The 17,998-nt window shown below is 40.4% G+C and overlaps 1 protein-coding gene across 2 annotated transcripts in view; it reads right to left on the reverse strand.

Moving 5' to 3' along the window:
- LOC148015246 (vacuolar fusion protein CCZ1 homolog A-like) overlaps positions 1-17,998 on the reverse strand; it is a 117,004-nt gene that overhangs the window by 73,966 nt on the left and 25,040 nt on the right. For both annotated transcript variants that reach the window (XM_087665076.1, XM_087665077.1), the window contains exons 2-5: positions 4,058-4,264; positions 1,873-1,966; positions 934-1,117; positions 724-833 (exon numbers count right to left, since the gene is read on the reverse strand). In XM_087665076.1, coding sequence (XP_087521202.1) covers positions 724-833; positions 934-1,117; positions 1,873-1,966; positions 4,058-4,224 — 555 coding nt within the window. In that variant the 5' untranslated portion in view covers positions 4,225-4,264. The remainder of the gene's footprint in view (positions 1-723; positions 834-933; positions 1,118-1,872; positions 1,967-4,057; positions 4,265-17,998) is intronic.

The following is a 17,998-nucleotide window of genomic DNA, read 5'->3' on the forward strand; positions in this document are numbered from 1 at the left end:
GGATGTTCCATGAGTCCTGGTTTGGCAGTGGGATGCCATTGAAGACAGCCTGTGCAGATGCCAATTGCCCACAGACCACATAGAAGTGTATGAGGGAATTGAGAAGGTAGGTGTTGCTGTCATAGCCGTAAGAGGTGATGAGCATGTGCAGACATCCGCCTTGAGAGAGAGCCTTGGCCTTGCCATGGTGTCTGAGAAGCTTGGCAAACCTAGAAATAACCTGGTCTTCTTGTTTCTCTGTTTTCTCATCTTAGCTTACACCAAAGACCAACTGTCTGACCTCGACACAAGGGCACACTATCGTTTCTGCATGCGGAGGGCGGGGGGGGGAGAGAGAGAGAGAGAGAGAGAGAGAGAGAGAGAGAGAGAGAGAGAGAGCACCCTTTTGTTTCAAATTTTAAAAATAAATTCTTCTTTCTCTCAAAGCAAGATATACACACATTTCAAGACTAAGTGGACCACTTAACTGAAGTTAACAGTGGGTAAATTTTTTGGGACCTGCACCACCTTGTCACCACACCATTGTATAAGCATATGCCCTAAAGGGCAATGCTAACAAAAGGTGAAAGCGTTAAAATATCTGTACAACTAAAGTTTCCATCACCACATTATTTTGGTCTTAAATGCCTACAGTACCATGTGGTAAGGCACTGCCCTGGATCAACATATTTCCCTCTTTTCAGAAGAATACTGAGGAGCCTGTAATAGGAATAAATCTCTCACCTGCACCTCGAGCGAAGTGTTTCGCTCCAAAGAAATCATTTGAATGGTTCCTCTCTCTTGTAAACCGCCTTGAATGGACGGCATTACCAACCTTTTGCCAACCACATACTCTGTGCACACAAACAAGCTACGAAGAGTTCAGTCATGCAAAAGTTACAGTAGAATTTTGAATATTTGCAATCTGGTTTATATAGTAGAAAAGCTTCTAACCTGAAAGGTAGTCTGAGAAAAACACATGCAAGCAACTTCTCGTGATATCTCCATTTGGATGGTTTGTAAGCAGGGTTCTGATAGAACCATAGAATAAAGAAAATAGGCCATGTGCCTCTCTCAAAACAGCTTGCAATGCAGCAGTCCTTCCAAGCTCACCATTTTCCTTCTTTTTGTCCACTACCTGCACCAAATAGAAATAGTTATCCTAAAGGCATGTCCTGATTCTTCCTCTATATTGTATTCATATTCAGGAATTGTGATATTAAACAAAGAGTGGCATGTTCATGGGACAAAACAAATTTTGAATCTCCCTTAAGCAGCACTCCATGGAAGGATTTCAGCATTCAAATTAAAAGTCACTACATGCTTCAGACAGAGGTACTGTACAGCACTTTTGAACATGCACAAAATCTGCATTACCTCTTTCATCCACACCACAAAGATGAGTCTTCCTCTCTTCCCTGTCTGTCAACTTGCAAGCACTATAAGAATGCATAAGCAGCAGATTTTTGTCTTAAACAAGGAAAACCCTTGGGCTTATTTTAGCTTGTGGCAGTCTTATTTACTTTCTGGAGAAGTGTGTGAGAGAGCAAGTCCACAGCAGCATCAAAACTGTGCATTTAATATATCTACAAGTCAGCATTGGGAATTTATAAGGTCCACAGCCACATTGTTTAGCATGTAAATGCGTTTACCTGAAAGATAGTGAGTTGACAAGGTTTCATTGCTTATGTTAGCCAAAGGCTAGTACTATTATGAATTATGAATATGTTACTATTTCATTCTGAATCAACAACAAATAGATGCATTGGAAGACTTTGACTGACAACCATGATGCTTGTTCAGAACTGATGCTCACCTAGCTTCCAACAAGAAAACCTGCCAAAATACTTATATACCAGATAGTTTATCTTTAAAACCCCCAAAACCACTTACCATAATCATCCAAATTTCTGGCTCTGGCTGAAAAAAGATATGAGTTCTTCGCTCAGATTCAATTTTCTCACAAGGAGTATCGGGAGAGAATATCCTGATAGAACACGTAAGTCACTGTTATATTCAGAACCTTCCCTTCCCCAAGAAGGAGAACCCTTATTAAAAGAAGATAATGCAAACTCTCAAAATCCTTTGCCCAAATTAATGTAAGAGATCAGCATGTGGTCCCTGTTAAACCTCCTAGTTCTGAAAGACATACATAACAAGAAAAAATAAGAAAATAATGGGATTTGAAATTGTACAACTACACTACTTCACACTGATCCACTACAGTTAAAAGGAATCTCTTAGCAGAAAAGTTAGACATCAAAAATCCAGGACTTTCATCCTCAAAATGCTTTAAGAAGCTTGCCTTTTTTCAAATGTTATCTCTAAAAATTGATAAGGCTATGCTAGCCCATAGCCAATAAATGTGATTCTAAAGACTGCTTGCACACCAAAAGCTAGAAACAAAACCAATCACATGGAGACTTAACCCACACACCTAATATGGAGCAGTAAGAATGATGTGACCAGTTAGGACCTAAGTAGCTTACAATTATGTTTGGGTGGCCATTGGTCATTATGCCATCCCTCAGCTGGTAACAAATGGCTTCAACAGCATGGACTCCTGATGCATGTATAAGCTATGTTTGAACACATAGCATTCATTTGTGTGAACCTGTGATAGAGTGGAACAGGATCTCTTTCAGCAAGTAAAAAGCTGTCTATGGCATCTGAAGCTGTTTTGAATGGCAAAAAACTTGTTGACCAACGTTGACCAGCACCCAAAAGCCTCTATTTCAACTCCATGCATGCAGAGAGGGTCTCAACTGCTGGAAGAGAACTATCAGTTTCCAGAAAAGAGCCCCTAATTCCGGAGATAGTATTTTTAAGATAACCTGTTTTTCATAAAGAAGTGTGCCCTCTTCTTCAAAAACTCGGAGAATTGCAGAGCCAATTCAGCAATAATGGCTAAATCCAGTGTTCAGCATTTCCTTCATGACAAACCAAAGGAGGATGGCGAAGTTTCTCACCAATTTCTTCTTGAGGAAGCCATGGTCTAATTAATTATTAAGGAGAAGGTTTCCTACATGAGAATGGCTTCTTCCTTTTAACATTCTAAGTACTTTACCATTGCCTGATTTCACAATCAGAAGGATCCAACAGAGATCAATTCCTCACTCCTTCCACAGATTTCAGGAAAGTTGAGATGAAACCACAAAAAGGAAACGTCATCTTATTTCAAAGAGGAGAAAGGCAAAAAAATAGCTAAGCACCACGTACAGTCAAATATTGCCTTAGCAAGATTGTTGTGGCTGTAGAATATGAACTAATACTTTGGTTTTAGGAGGGATTCTTATATCTCAATCCACTACAACAGGCTTTGGGGAGCAGTTTGAGCAATGTAAGATAAAAAGAAGATTACAAGCCTCCCTATTTGGATGACAATATAAATATTCACACATTCTTGCCAAGACAGTTCAAGCTTGGTTATTGCAAGATGTACACAGAAGATTAAAAGCCTCAGGTTGACATCAATCATCTCAGGGATAGCACCCAGATTTTGGCCATTGACCATCAGGAATCCCAGTTGACTTCGAGAACTTCTTGAAGAAACAAAAACAAACAAACAAACAAAATTAAGGTCTGGCCTTGATTCTAACCTTAAGAATCTCATATAGTTTACTTAGAAAGATTATAGACAGCACCAAATTCAGACACATTAAGCCATAAAGTAGGAGACTTCAAAAGAAACAAAAAACAAAGAAAGATAAGTCAAAGGGACATATATAGAAAAGTCTCCTTTGAACCAATGTATACATGGTCACACACCCCTACACTTGAGCTACCTACCTTCAAGTATTTACCAAACAGCATTTGGTGCCCACTTACTATGGTCTTCATCTACTTCCGTCAATAAAGATGCGAAGGCTGAATTGTAGGCTTTAAAAAGTATATACCAAACTATAGAGTATCAAATACTTATTTTGATCTTTGAATTCTAACATATATGCTGACCTTCCCGAAAAACCCTTCACAATCAAAACTGCTATCAGAAAGTGAGAAATGAAAACATCGATGTGTGTAATGTCCTTGATGCATCTAAAGAATCGATGCATGTATTAAGCTCAATAAGACCTACTTTGTAAATGTGACAAGGCCCTCTGCAAGGCCAATCAAAGAGAGTTGTGCAGTCAAAGGGCACTCGTTTGGAAAGAAGTAGAGAATCTTTTCCACTTCATGACCATCATGTTGTCCTCTACTCATATCAAACACGCAAATCTGCAAAGAAGCATCCCATTCTGACATGTTGAAAACACTTGGTAAATGTACGTATCCCCCGCAAAACCTGCACAATACATATCAAATTACCAACCAAACACTAGCATACAAAAAGATGCACCATCAACAAAAGAACAGCTGGTAGCTTGCTCTGCAAAAAACCAATTTGCCTCATAGCATAAGTGCACCAGTATTTGAACTCAAACAGCAAATTGAACCTAAAGACATACCACAGTAACAAGCAGCTAAAAGTGACCAACAAGAAAACTCAGAAACTGATCCAAAGCCTAGTTTACCACCCAGATTTTGTAGCAAAAAAGACAAAGCAGAAAGCAAGCCTCAAGCTTCTAATGCATCCTTCCAAATCCACAGTCAAATGACAAGAAACGATGTCTTTGAATGGCTGGTCAGCAGTAAGAAGCCAATCCAACCATGTGCAAGAATGTACAGCTGCCATAAAATTGGATTCACCCGGACAATGCTCTTAACCTCCATCTACAGCTGTAGCTTGCTTTGTACTTCAGAGGCCCAAGTCCTCACATGGGCATGGACTAGGACATCAACACATATAATGAAACCATTTACATGGCAAATGATGAAACTTGATTTCCATGAAAATGCAGAGCTCCTACAAGATGCTGAGATTGTCACCTCTTTGTAGATGGATAAATAGGCTCACAAGTGCATACCCTGATGAACACACCAATAAAATGTGTCGATTATAATGTGCATGGTTTTCGAGATCCAAGAAATTGGAGGTGGATTTACACAACAATCAGACTATGCAGATGGCTGTAGTGTGTGTTCAAGAGCATGGCCAGTCAATAAGGTCATTTTGCAAGTTAACACATGTTCTATGTTGGTTTGGGGGTTTAAACAAGGTAGATATGATTGTTGAAGGGAATCAAAATAACATAGAGAGACAGCAACCATACTAGAACCAAAAATAGGAGTGAGTGAGACAATCGAAAGGTGGCCAACCTGTCAATTAGCCCAAAGTGCACAAAAGCAAAACCCTGAGACCAAGGCAGTCTAATGTGCCTGTGACTCTAGTAGGCTCAACAGTAGAGATGCATGGTAATATCACACATATGTAGCTGACAGCAAGTTTATCTTGAAGCATAGAACATATTCATAACAATGATAAATATATGAACAATTGAGATACAATGAATATATGCTCAAGGAGCAAAGGGCAACTACAATGTAGCTGCAACAAAAACAAAAGCTCCAAGCACAAGCAAGAGAAGCCCACACAAGCCTTTGTGAATTGGGATCCGAGGTGTGTAGTGCTGAAGGAGTTGTCAATGAGACCACAAATCAGCAAAATGGTGTGGCATACATAGATGGATCTCAAAGAGAGCAGCCAGCACTCAACATCAGAACTGCTCCCAAAATCTGTCTTTCAGGGTGCTGATCGATCATCAGCTGCACAACAGTGGAGGACTTGCAAATGCAGCAATCTTGCATGATGATGATGGCATGCAAACTGAAATGCTCTGATCGACAGCAACTGAAACCGGCCTTCCGAAGCCCAAAGGGCAGTAGACCACATTTTAGCGAACACCTAATTCAGCTTAACAGGAAATTCAGCAAGAAAAATCCACACACAACTGGGGCTAGAGTGCTCCTGCACCACATATGACACCTATTGGCCCCAAAGGTCAACACCCCTTTCAGTATTTCTTTAGATTACTGATGTATGCTCGAAATTGGTTACACATGGCTGTATTTCAGTGATTTCTTGTGGCACAACTGATCCACGGCTGCACCATCACCTTGTCACCTTAAATGTTGACCTCCAACCAGTTGTGAAGTGTTCAAAAATGTGAATGAACACTTCACTCTGCCAAACCTTAAGAATGACAGCCAACATTTGAACCCAATTTCATGGAGCATTTGCATAGACAATTGCCCTTTTTGGTTACCATGTAATCCTACATTGTTCCTTTCACAAAGTAAGGGATTTCTCACGATGAAATTGTGAGAATGTTGCTTCCATTGTGATAAAGTTGCCAAGAAATTGGACTAGGCTTGAGACCTCCTAGGATAAGGGGGAATCTCAGCCCTAGTGCTATGATAACCTATTTCTCTCATATTTAGTTCAAAAATAACAGCATACCTTGCTATAAACAGAGCTACAAAGCTGCCCAATGGATTCCCCATGCCAAGAGGAGAAGATTGGCTATCCATGTTAGAATAACAGGAATGCTCTAATACCGTGTCAAAATAATAGGTATGCTCTGATGCCATGTCAGAATATGCGATGAAGTAAAGAGACAGTAGGGTTTGCAAGGAGAAACACAGAGTGTGTATGGCAAACACTGAGAGAGAAGAGAAACTTAGGAAACACAGAAGCACAAGATGATGAAACACTAAATCATGCTATGTGAAGAAAAGCTCATACAGCAAAGCTGAAGCTCTAAAGATGACTGCACTGTCCTGTCCAAATCAGGCGGCAGCACCTATGGGAATTTGCACAATGAAGGGAGAGAAACGCAACCCTCCGGGCAATGGGTTATCGAAGTAATCGCTGGAAGGTGAAGGACGACTCTCGAGGGAGTAAAACGTAATCCTCTGACGCCGTCAGGGATGAAGAAGATGATCACCAACTGTCAAAGGGGCGAAGCGTAGTCCTCAAATGCTAGAAAGAGGGCCAGCTACATAACACAGCAGTAAAATACCACAATAAAACATGGAAATAGAACACTGTAGTAGAATGCCACAATAGAACACCGAGTGGAGATGATGGATAGCAACCACAAACTACAATATCCTCTAATAGGGGTATGAGCAACAGTGGCAAGGAGAGAGAAGGGTGTCGGAATGATGGGTCACAGAAGAAGAGTGGTGGAGAATGACTGAAGGGTTTTCTAAATGAGGGGAGAGGTGGCCCATATATAGACACCAACTATCTAGGGTCCGCACCACTATGTGGGCGCCTACTGATAAAGTGTCCAGAATGAGGACGCTAGCCCTTTTTGGGGCTATCGGTGTGAAACCCTAACTAGAGTGAATTAACTAAAGAAGTGATTTCTCAACACCCCCTCTCAGGTCCAAAAAGGAATTATGAAAGAGGAGTGAAGAGAGGTAAGGAGAAGATGTAGAGGATCCCTGAGATCCAAGATTTCCACCTGAAAGGTAACCTGTAGTCAGGAACAATAGACAAGATGAACTATAGAACTCCACTCCACCTCAAAAGAGAAGCCACTAGCTCCGTAACTCCATACTGGAAAAAATTCGAAAACCTCATCACCAAGTCACGGCTGAACCTCCAAAGCCCCAATCTAAGTGATAACACCAACTCTAGTGATGAGTAAAGCCTTATCATGCTCAGACCACACAAGGGTATATTGGCATTTCAAACTTAACAACAAAGCATACTGACAAAGTTAACTATGATATTGGGCTATTAGGGTAAACCATTCATTCCGAAAAGGGAATGCTCATATATTCCATCAAATATGTATAGGGAGTGACAATAGACATTGGAACACAGAGTTCCTCTCTAGAGTAATCTGCTCAGAAGAAATGCATGACAATGGATTGGCCTAGCTCGGCTACTGTCTACAATGTACTTGGTATTATGTCTGAAGATCCTAGGTATTAATAAGAGAAATGATTACTCAAAAGATAACCATCCCCAAAGAGTAAATGGTGGGTGAAGGACTTCATGATGAGTAGCTAACCCCCCTTCAAGGTGGAGATGCAGAGTTCTCTCTGAAGTCCAAGAAGTAGAAGCCCCAACGGAGAACAAAGAAAGAACATCCCTCTCAGATCGGTCATGCCAAAGAAGGTATCTAGGGTACCGAAGATGATGAAGAACTCCCAGAGGTAGCCTCTCAAACCTGAGTAGTCGAGGGCTCATACTGAGCCAAGGGTGGGTGATAGTCGCCGTCTCTCACTGGAGCGGACTGTTGAGCCAAAGTAATGGAAGGTATCGAACAATCACTATCTCACGAAGAAGCGGATTGACACACAGATAGTATCCAATGATCACTATCTTTCAGTGGAGCAGACTGTAGAACCGTGGGTTATTGTGGGGGTGACCACTAAACCCTAGAAGAAGTAGGAGAAACCTCTGGAGCGCATTGCAATGGTCTCAAGGAGATTGAGGTACCAAGTGATCCTCCTTTGGCTAGAAGGGACTTAGTGCGCATCGGATGTGTTGTATTACCTTGAGCATAAAAATTTGAAAGCTGGTGCAAAATAAACTCTGCATAGTCACAAGTGATGGTCATTTTTGGACTTGAGGATTGTGGGGATGGTAGCTTATTTCCATCCACTTCCCATTCCATGTGACTATATAGTCACAAGTGACAACAACCCCTCCCCATCCCATTTTGCATCACTTATGACTATAAAACTCTATGGCCCAGAAAGGAGAGGTGGCACAACAAGTGCCTAGGGATAGACATACACTTCGACGATGTAGGGAGTAAAGATTGATGTTGGCAAGCATCGGTGGTGTGTCCAATGCTGCTAAAACCAACCTTATAAAGACTGAAAATTAGTATTTAATTATGGATAATGTTGGAAAAACCATTTGGGAAGGTTACCACTGGTCAAAAATGACCGTGCTAAATTGAAAAACGTCTTTAGAGGCTGAAGAGAGGTATTTTTAGGTATTCAGCCTGCAAGAGAGTAAGAGGAGATGTTGCTGGTTTGATTTGCAGCCATTGGAGGACCTTCTGAGGCAACAGGGGCAAGAGAAGACCAATCAACAGCAGGTGACAGCTTCTACATGCTGTTGAGACAGGGCAGCAGCAATAAATGACTAATTTTCTTCAGTTCTTTGTATCTACAAGCTGTTGAGATAGGGCAGTAGCAGTAAATGACAAATTTTCTTCAGTTCTTCGCGAAGAAAGTCTAAATTTTCTCTCTCCTCAGCATTCTCTCCCATCTCCTAGCCGTTCTATAGCCTTGCTCCAAAGATTGCAACATTGAGATCACCAAAGACTAAGAAATTTCAGATTTCTCTATTGTAAACCCTAATTTGCAGTAGAAATTAGGGTTTAGCAGCAGCCTCGGGAAGAGTGCCAGAAATTGGAAGCTTTATAACTTGGATTTTTCATGGTTGAAGGTGAATTTCAGCTAAATTCAGGTGGAAGACTAGCCAGCCATTGAATTTGGGGCATTTCCATCGACTATGAAGTGGGTGAAGGCCAATTAAGTGCCCGAATCAAGGAACAAATTAGATTCAAGACTTGTTGGTCACTTTGGACAGCAAGGGGAGTTTGGATTGCGAAGGGGATCGGGAGAATCCCATTGTAAATCAACTTTTTCTTCAATAAAGCTAAAGAAATACCGAAAGGGGCACCAATTTTGGGGCCAATCGGATGTGCATTGTCCAAGATCAATAGGTAAATTTGTATTTTCAGATTTGCATTAATTGTTTGCTGCTGTAATTAAGTTGTAATCAAGGATTTACTACCCATGAAAGGAATGTCCAAGATCAATAGGTAAATTTGTATTTTCAGATTTGCATTAATTGTTTGCTGCTGTAATTAAGTTGTAATCAAGGATTTACTACCCATGAAGGATCAATAGGTAAATTTGTATTTTCAGATTTGCATTAATTGTTTGCTGCTGTAATTAAGTTGTAATCAAGGATTTACTACCCATGAAAGGATTTCATGGGTAGTAAATCCTTGTAATTTGTATTTTCAGATTTGCATTAATTGTTTGCTGCTGTAATTAGTAAACAATTAATGCAAATCTGAAAATACAAATTACAAGGATTTACTACCCATGAAAGGATTTCATGGGTAGTAAATCCTTGATTACAACTTAATTACAGCAGCAAACAATTAATGCAAATCTGAAAATACAAATTTACCTATTGATCTTGGACAATGCATACCCCTTGGATGGGTAGTAAATCCCTGATTACAACTTAATTACAGCAGCAAACAATTAATGCAAATCTGAAAATACAAATTTACCTACTAATCTTGGACAATGCATACCCCTTGGATGGGTAGTAAATCCCTGATTACAACTTAATTACAGCAGCAAACAATTAATGCAAATTTGAAAATACAAATTTACCTACTAATCTTGGACAATGCACACCCCTTGGATGGGTGGTAAATCCCTGATTACAACTTAATTACAGCAGCAAACAATTAATGCAAATCTGAAAATACAAATTTACCTACTGATCTTGGACAATGCACACCCAATTGGCCCCAAAATTGGTACCCCTTTTGGTATTTCTCTAGCTTTATTGAAGAAAAAATTAATTTACAATGGGATTCTCCCGATCCCCTTCGCAATCCAAACTCCCCTTGCTGTCTAAAGTGACCAGCAAGTCTTGAATCTGATTTGCCCCTTGATTCAGGCAATTAACTGGCCTTCACCCACTTCATAGACGATGGAAATGCCCCAAATTCAATGGCTGGCTAGTCCTCCACCTAAATTTAGCTGAATTTCACCTTCAGCCCTAAAAAATAATCTGACTGGCCAATAATTAAATTGGCTAGGCAACTTCCATTCCCAAGTGTCTTTGCACCATCTTTGACCATCAAATTGGTGTTAGGTACCATTAAACGTCACTTCTCTAGTATCACCAACTGACACTTATAGCTAAATGAATGATCTAGGCCAACAACTGGCACCAGATACCACCAAGTACCTTTGCCGCATAACTTATAGCAACTTTTGCCTTTGACATCCCGTGATTTCCTTGGGTCTCGGGCTCGTAAATTTACTCTGACCCCAATTATACCTCACATGTGCAACATTTACTTAACCATGTGATTAAATATTAATCCACATGTTAAGTGAGGTTTCAAAAATAGATGTCCTCATGACAGATGCCATAGTAGAAGTCCCCAATGGTCTATCCATCTACCTGTGGAGAAGTCATAGTACCGAAGTGCCAACATGTAAAAGGGAGGATAGGAGAGAGAAGGAGATGCAGTAGAAATAGGAGGGGAAATCAGTAGATGTTGCCGAACCCACAACCTATATTTGCATTTTCTGATGTAGAGGATCTTCGTGGCTCTCTGAGCACCCCTGGCTATAAAACCACATCGGAATATATGACGAACTAAAGAGACAATAGGGTTTGCGGGCAAAAACACTAAGTGTCTACAGCAAACACTGAGAGAGAAGAGAAACTCAAAAAACACAAAAGAACAAGATGATGAAACACTAAATCATGCTATGTGAAAAAAAGTTGATATAGCAAAGCCGAAGCTCTAAAGATAACTGCACTGTCATGTATGAATCAAACGGCAACACCTGTGGGAATCTGCACAATGAAGGGAGAGAAATGCAGTCCTTCAAGAAGTAGGCTATCAAACTAATCATTGGAAGGTAAAGGACAGCTGTTGAGGGAGTAAAACACAGTTCTCTGATGCCATTGAGGATGAAAAAGATGATCACCAATTGTCAAGAAAGCGAAGCATAGTCCTTAGATGCCAGAAAGATGATCAAGTTGCAAAATGCAGTAGTAGAACGTCGCAATAGAATGCTGCAATAGAAACACTGCAAGTAGAATGCCACAAGTAGAACATGATAGTAGAACACCAATTGAAGGCGGTGGATCGTAACCACAAACAACAATGTCCTCCACATAGTTGCACTCGTACGTAGTACGAACTAGTTCGTACTATACGGTTCGTACCATACCGTACCGTACGAATTCGTACCAAAAAACAAGCTTTTTTTTTCTTCTTTATTTTTTTGGGTGGCGTGGTTGTTATTATTGGTGGTGGTTTGGGTTGTTGACTGTTGTTGTTGTGGTGGTAGTGGTGATTTTATATTTATTGCAAGCCATGATTTATACCTTAAAAGTGACTCAAAAGTCAACAAATGTGAACCCAACTCTCACACAAATGACCAAGGTACGAAGCAAGTACCAACCAATAATGAAAATTCAAGTAATTGCAAAGATTTCATATCTACAAATCAATTTTCAGATGTATGAAATGTGTGTTATAGCACTCCACGAGCAGTGGTGCATTTGTCCAAGGGACAGAAAGTCCTACCATGCAAATGGGTTTACAAGATGAATGTCACTTTTGGTTCCTTGCCATTTTATCTTTCTTGTAAATATATTATAATAATGTGCTTCGAACACCCATCTCTTGTAATCTAGATCCCTTTCTCTAGCTTGTCTACCACCACCCTTGGCTTCTTGCATAATGACTAAGGTGGGGATTTGTCCCATCCACTATTCTCCATATTATCAAAGATGCCATACATCATCTAGGATTATGTTAATCAAGAAGATTAGCTTAATCTAATCCCTCATGGAGGCTATATAAGGTGCCCATGGAGATGTAAAGAGACACAATCACAAGCACATGAGAGCACTCTAGATCACCAAGCCCAAAGGGGAGCTACTAAAAGCACATTATATAAAACCCTCATGCTAGTCTATCTCTTTGAGGTTAGCTATGATAAGTGAGTCTCTTTTTTTATATAGCATTCCATGCATAGAAATAGGAAACGGCCGTTCTGGCGCATAGCAACGGATTAACGCGTTCTGGGAGATCCGAGCCCAGGAAATGCCAGCGGAATATTCCAACCCATTCCATGTTCCTTTCCAGGCCATTCCCTGTCCGTTCGAGGGTCGTTCCCTGTTTGGAACGGCCATTTCAACAATGAAAATTAGAAAAAAAAAATGTTGTTTGTTTTGCTGGTGCTCGTTTAGGGTCGCGATTTGCTGCCCGACGACTTCTGCCTTTCCTCTCCGACCTGTTGTGCCTATCGCGCCTGCTTTGCCTGCTGCTCCCACTTGCCCTGCGTATCCCATCTAGCTCGCTTGCTGCTTCCGCCTGTCCTGCCAGCTCCCACTTGTCCCACAAGCTCCCCCTTGCCTCGCCTGCTGTTCTCGCCCGTCTCGCTTATTTGCTCTTGCTTGCCTCTCCCACCTACCTGGCCCCCGACTCCCGCATGCAATCAAGTGAGGAATCTCACATCAAGCACTGACCGAAGTGTTTTTCTACTCAGTACTGATTTTTGTTCAGTAGGACTATTATCTTCCCCAAATTTGGGGCATTTTGGATCACTTGTCAGCAGTTACTCTAAAAATTGGGGCTTTCTTAAGGATTGGGGCCCATATTTGGGTGCAATGTCCCCAAATTTGGGGCATTTTTTAATCAATCATTGCCCCAAATTTGGGAGCTGAAAATGCATCAAATTTTGGGGCATTTTCAGCAAGGGAATGCAGGCTAGAATGCCCCAAATTTGTGGCATTTTGAATCAGTCATTGCCCCAATTTTAGGAGCTGAAACAAATTTGTGGCATTTTGAATCAGTCATTGCCCCAATTTTAGGAGCTGAAAATATGCCAAATTTTGGGGCATTTTCAGCAAGGGAATGCAAGCTGGAATGCCCCAAATTTGTGGCATTTTCAGTAAAAGAAATGCATGCTGAAGTAGCACCAAAGTTCGGGCATTTTTAGCAAACATTTAGCGCATGCATGTTGAAATTTTGGTGCAATTTTCTGCAATTTCATTGAACTTTACTAATTATTTATCACTTTTACATAGATGGCAGTATTGACATCTATGGGATCTTTATCATCCTCAGTAGGTACTTCGTCAACGACTTGACAAAGTCAAAGCACTACTTGGTCATGGTGGGATGAGGTAGATGCAGGGGTGCCATTCAGAGGTGGAGAGGCTCGCCCTTGGAAATGCAAACTTTGCAGTTATGCTCGCACTAGTGGGGCTAATAAAGTGAGAGCCCATCTTCTACATGAGGAGGGGAAAGAGGTGCGTTTTTGCACTAATGTATCAATTGAGAAAAGACAGGAGTTACTTGACCGCATAGCCACTTCTATGGGGAATTCACATGCCAAGAGGACACCAAATATAGCAGTGGATCCAACAACATGGACTTCAAGGGCAATAGGGTATGCTACTTACTTCATGGGAATCAAAGAAAAAAGAGGAAACAGATGCAACAATGGCACACTTTTTTTACCATGATCAGTATTGCATTTAAATCAGCCAGGCCACCTTATTTTTTAAATATGGTGACAAAGATTGCAAAGTATGGACCCACATATAAGCCCCCTTCATCAGAAACTATCAGGACTACATCGCTTCAAAAGGAGAAAGTAGCCATAGAGATCGCAACAACAAATATTCGCAATCAATGGGCAAGAAATGGAGTGACATTGATAGCACATGGATGGAGTGACACACGCCATGGTCCATACATGGAGATGTATACTTCATTGGTAGTCATGATGCTTCAGAGACTGGAAAGAATGCAGATGTATTGGTATCCGAGTGGTACGAGGCAGTGTAGGCTGTTGGGGCAGAAAATGTAGTGCAGTTTATGGCTGATGGTGACCTACAAACAGGACAACATGAAATATTTTAATGGCAATGTATCCACATATCACCTTTAGTCCATGCATGGCGCATTGCTTGAATAACTTGTTGAAGAATATTGGGGACTTGCCATGGATTGCATCTCTTATTGCGAAAGGCAACAAGATTATCACATCTATATGTAATCATCAGTACTTGCATGCTGAGTTTCGCAAGAGAAGTGACAAAGAACTTCTCAAATACTCGGATACACTATTTGCATATAACTTTCTTATGCTTGGTCGATTGCACTATTGCAAAGGTGCAATTAGGGAGCTATTTGCTAGTGATGAGTATGAAAATTGGACTGGGGCTGCCACTACTACTGCTGTGTTATGTAATGCATATGTCTCTAATAGAGATTTTTGGGATGAAGTGAATCGCACCAATCAAATAGTTGATCCTATTATGCACATGTTGAGGCTTGCAAATGGCATGGATCCATGCATTGGAAAGATCTATGAAGGTATGGATCGCATAATTGAGAGGTTGGAGAGTTTGGAACCAAATGCAGACAAGTATAAGCAGATCAAGGAGTTATGCATCAGCAGATGGAATGAGTATGACTCTCCTATGCATGCTACAATATATGTGCTTGATCCTGAGTTTCAAGGAAAGATGCAACAAAGAGACCTTGAGGTAGTCAAGGCTTGGAACACATTGCTTACAAGGCTTTATCCTAGCTGTGAAATGCAACGCAAAATTAAAAATCCGCTCTCTATGTATCGGCAAACATTAGGGATGTTTGGTACAGAGAATGCACTAGAGGACAGGACAAATATTGGGGCTGCTTTATGGTGGGAAGACTACGGGGCAAACGCTCCATAGTTGCAAAGTTTGGCTATTCATATTCTTAGCCAAACAATTAGCTCTTCTTGTTTAGAGTAACTATGGAGCTCATTCAATCACATTCACTCAAAGAAGAGAAATTGTCTTGGTGCAATGAAGACGAATGACCTAGTTTATGTGAGCTCCAATCTTTGCTTGCTAGCTCGTACATCGGTTGCAAAGGCTGATTCTTTTATACATTGAGAAAAAGATGACGATGGTGATAGTAATGGTGATGGTGATCGTGAGGATGTTGTTTAGCAAGATGAGCATTCAGACACAATGGAGCCATCTTCCATGAATCAGACCACTTAGCAGCTAGCCTTTTAGAACTTTAGAATATTGACTTGGAAATTGAAACTCTTGTAACTTGGATCTTTAGACTTTAAAGTTTAGTGCATATTTTGTATCTTTGCAATACACACCTGTTGGACTTATGCAACATTGTTAATTACAATGATGAATCATGAATGTAACAATCCATTACTGATTACAATATTTTGAATCTTTATCATTGTTGAAACTTGATTATTATGTCTCTAATTTCACGAATTATGGTTAATATGATATCTCTCTCTAGATTCTAACTTCTAAGACTTAAGTGTTCTCTCTCTCTCTCTCTCTCTCTCTCTCTCTCTCTCTCTCTATATATATATATATATATATATATATATATATATATATATGTGTGTGTGTGTGTGTGTGTGTGTGTGTGTGATTCCCTCCGTTCATGTTCCCTAACTTTGGGCGTTCCCCCCATTCCGGGGAGTCCCATTCCCCGTTCCTAATAATAACTATGATTCCATGAATACTCAACACAGCACGGCACCTCAACACAATACGACACCTCAACACATCACGATTTCTCACCACAGCACGGCACCCCAACATGACATGGCGCCTCAACACAACACGGCCCCTCAACACAACACAGCGCCTCAACACAACACGGCACGGTAACGCGACACGACACAACGCCGGCGCAACTCAACATTCCACCATTGCACAGGTAAAGAACCAAAACACAACTTCACAAGAGAGAATTTATAACCCATCTTAAGGGAAATGAAGATGATGAAAGGTTAAGAGAAGTGATAGCTCCTAATTTCTCCCATGAACATATATATAACATGAGAAAATAAGGGTTCCCCACCAATAGAGCATATGGCAAGTCTTAATTAATAAGTTTAAATATAAATGTAGAGGGAGAATTAGATGAGAATACATATGATCTGGACACCATAAAATCTAAACGTCATATTAAAATATGAGAGAGGGAGAGAGATAAGAAGAGAGGGAGACGAGAGGAAAAGAGGTAAAGGAAGCTTGTCATTGTGTATTCATGGAATGCTATATTTTTTTAAAAAAAGACTCACTCATAGTTTCCTCAAAGAGATGGACTAGTATGAGGGCATTGCATAATGTACTCTTAGTGGCTCCCTTTTGGGCTTCGTGATCTAGAGTGCTTTCATGTGCTTGTGATTGTATCTCTTTACATCTCCATGGATACCTTATATAGCCTCCATGAGGGATTAGATTAAGCTAATCTTCTTGATTAACATAATCCTACATAATGTATGGCATCTTTGATAATATGAAGAATAGTGGATGGGACAAGTCTCCACCTTGGTCATCATGCAAGAAGCCAAGGGTGATGGTAGACAAGCTAGAGAAAGGGAGCTAGATTACAAGATGTGGGTGCCCAAAGCACATTATTATGATATATTTACAAGAATGATAATATGGAAAGTTGACGTAAAAAGAGTGAAAAAGAAAAGAAAATTGCATGCAGCTAGCAATTTGTGTCTTCGTAACTTCAAATCGGTGAAGAATCTGAAAAAAGTTTCTTCTACAACTTTATAGACCAAGTCGAAACCGGGTACGCAGCATGAAAATTTTCTTGAAATTTAATTTCTCCGAGATTTATTCAAATTATTAAAAATGGCTTCCAAAAGCTGCTTTGACTTTAATTCCTTATATACATATAAGCATGTGATAGAGGGAGTCCATGCTTGTAAGCTTTTGTGTAAGATCCAAATGACACCATGATGTGGACATTGAATTGTGTACAAGGGTGAGGTGTCCTCTAATGATGTTGATAGATCCCAAATCTTCATAATGCAAGTGGAACTCAAGTGTAGTTGGAGGTTTGCCATTTAACAAACCTATGCACACACTCAATCCCTAGATGTAATCCATTTTCACATTCACTAAGATAACCCATCCCTTTTACCTTTTACATCGACATCTCTCCTAAGAACTTGTTTCTCCACTTGCTAGAGTTATTAAAACCGAGAAGTAATCTAGCATACCTAGTGCTTGAAGAGTAAACCCAAAGTAATAAGATGTAGGGTTTAAGCTATGGGTAAGACTTTTGATAGGGGTTTTGGCCAAATTTTGTGATAGAAATCCGGTTTGTAAAAAACCCGGATCATTAGCCCTCCCCTTAGACTAGAGGCATTCATGCCTTTAGCTTACTAATGATGGATCAATAGAGCAGGAAAGACTGCACCCCCTCATTCGTGGCTCTTTGTCGAATGACTGCTCTAAAGTGTCCCTAATTTTTTGAAAATAAGACTTGAGTCACCATCCATTTATCCTTGTCTTGTGAACCCTCCCATCCATGTCACCTAGCTT

The sequence above is a fragment of the Lygodium microphyllum genome, chromosome 24 (assembly GCF_053477565.2).
Source record: "Lygodium microphyllum isolate KBCC chromosome 24, Lygodium_microphyllum_v1.1.10, whole genome shotgun sequence".
Lineage (NCBI taxonomy): Eukaryota > Viridiplantae > Streptophyta > Polypodiopsida > Schizaeales > Lygodiaceae > Lygodium > Lygodium microphyllum.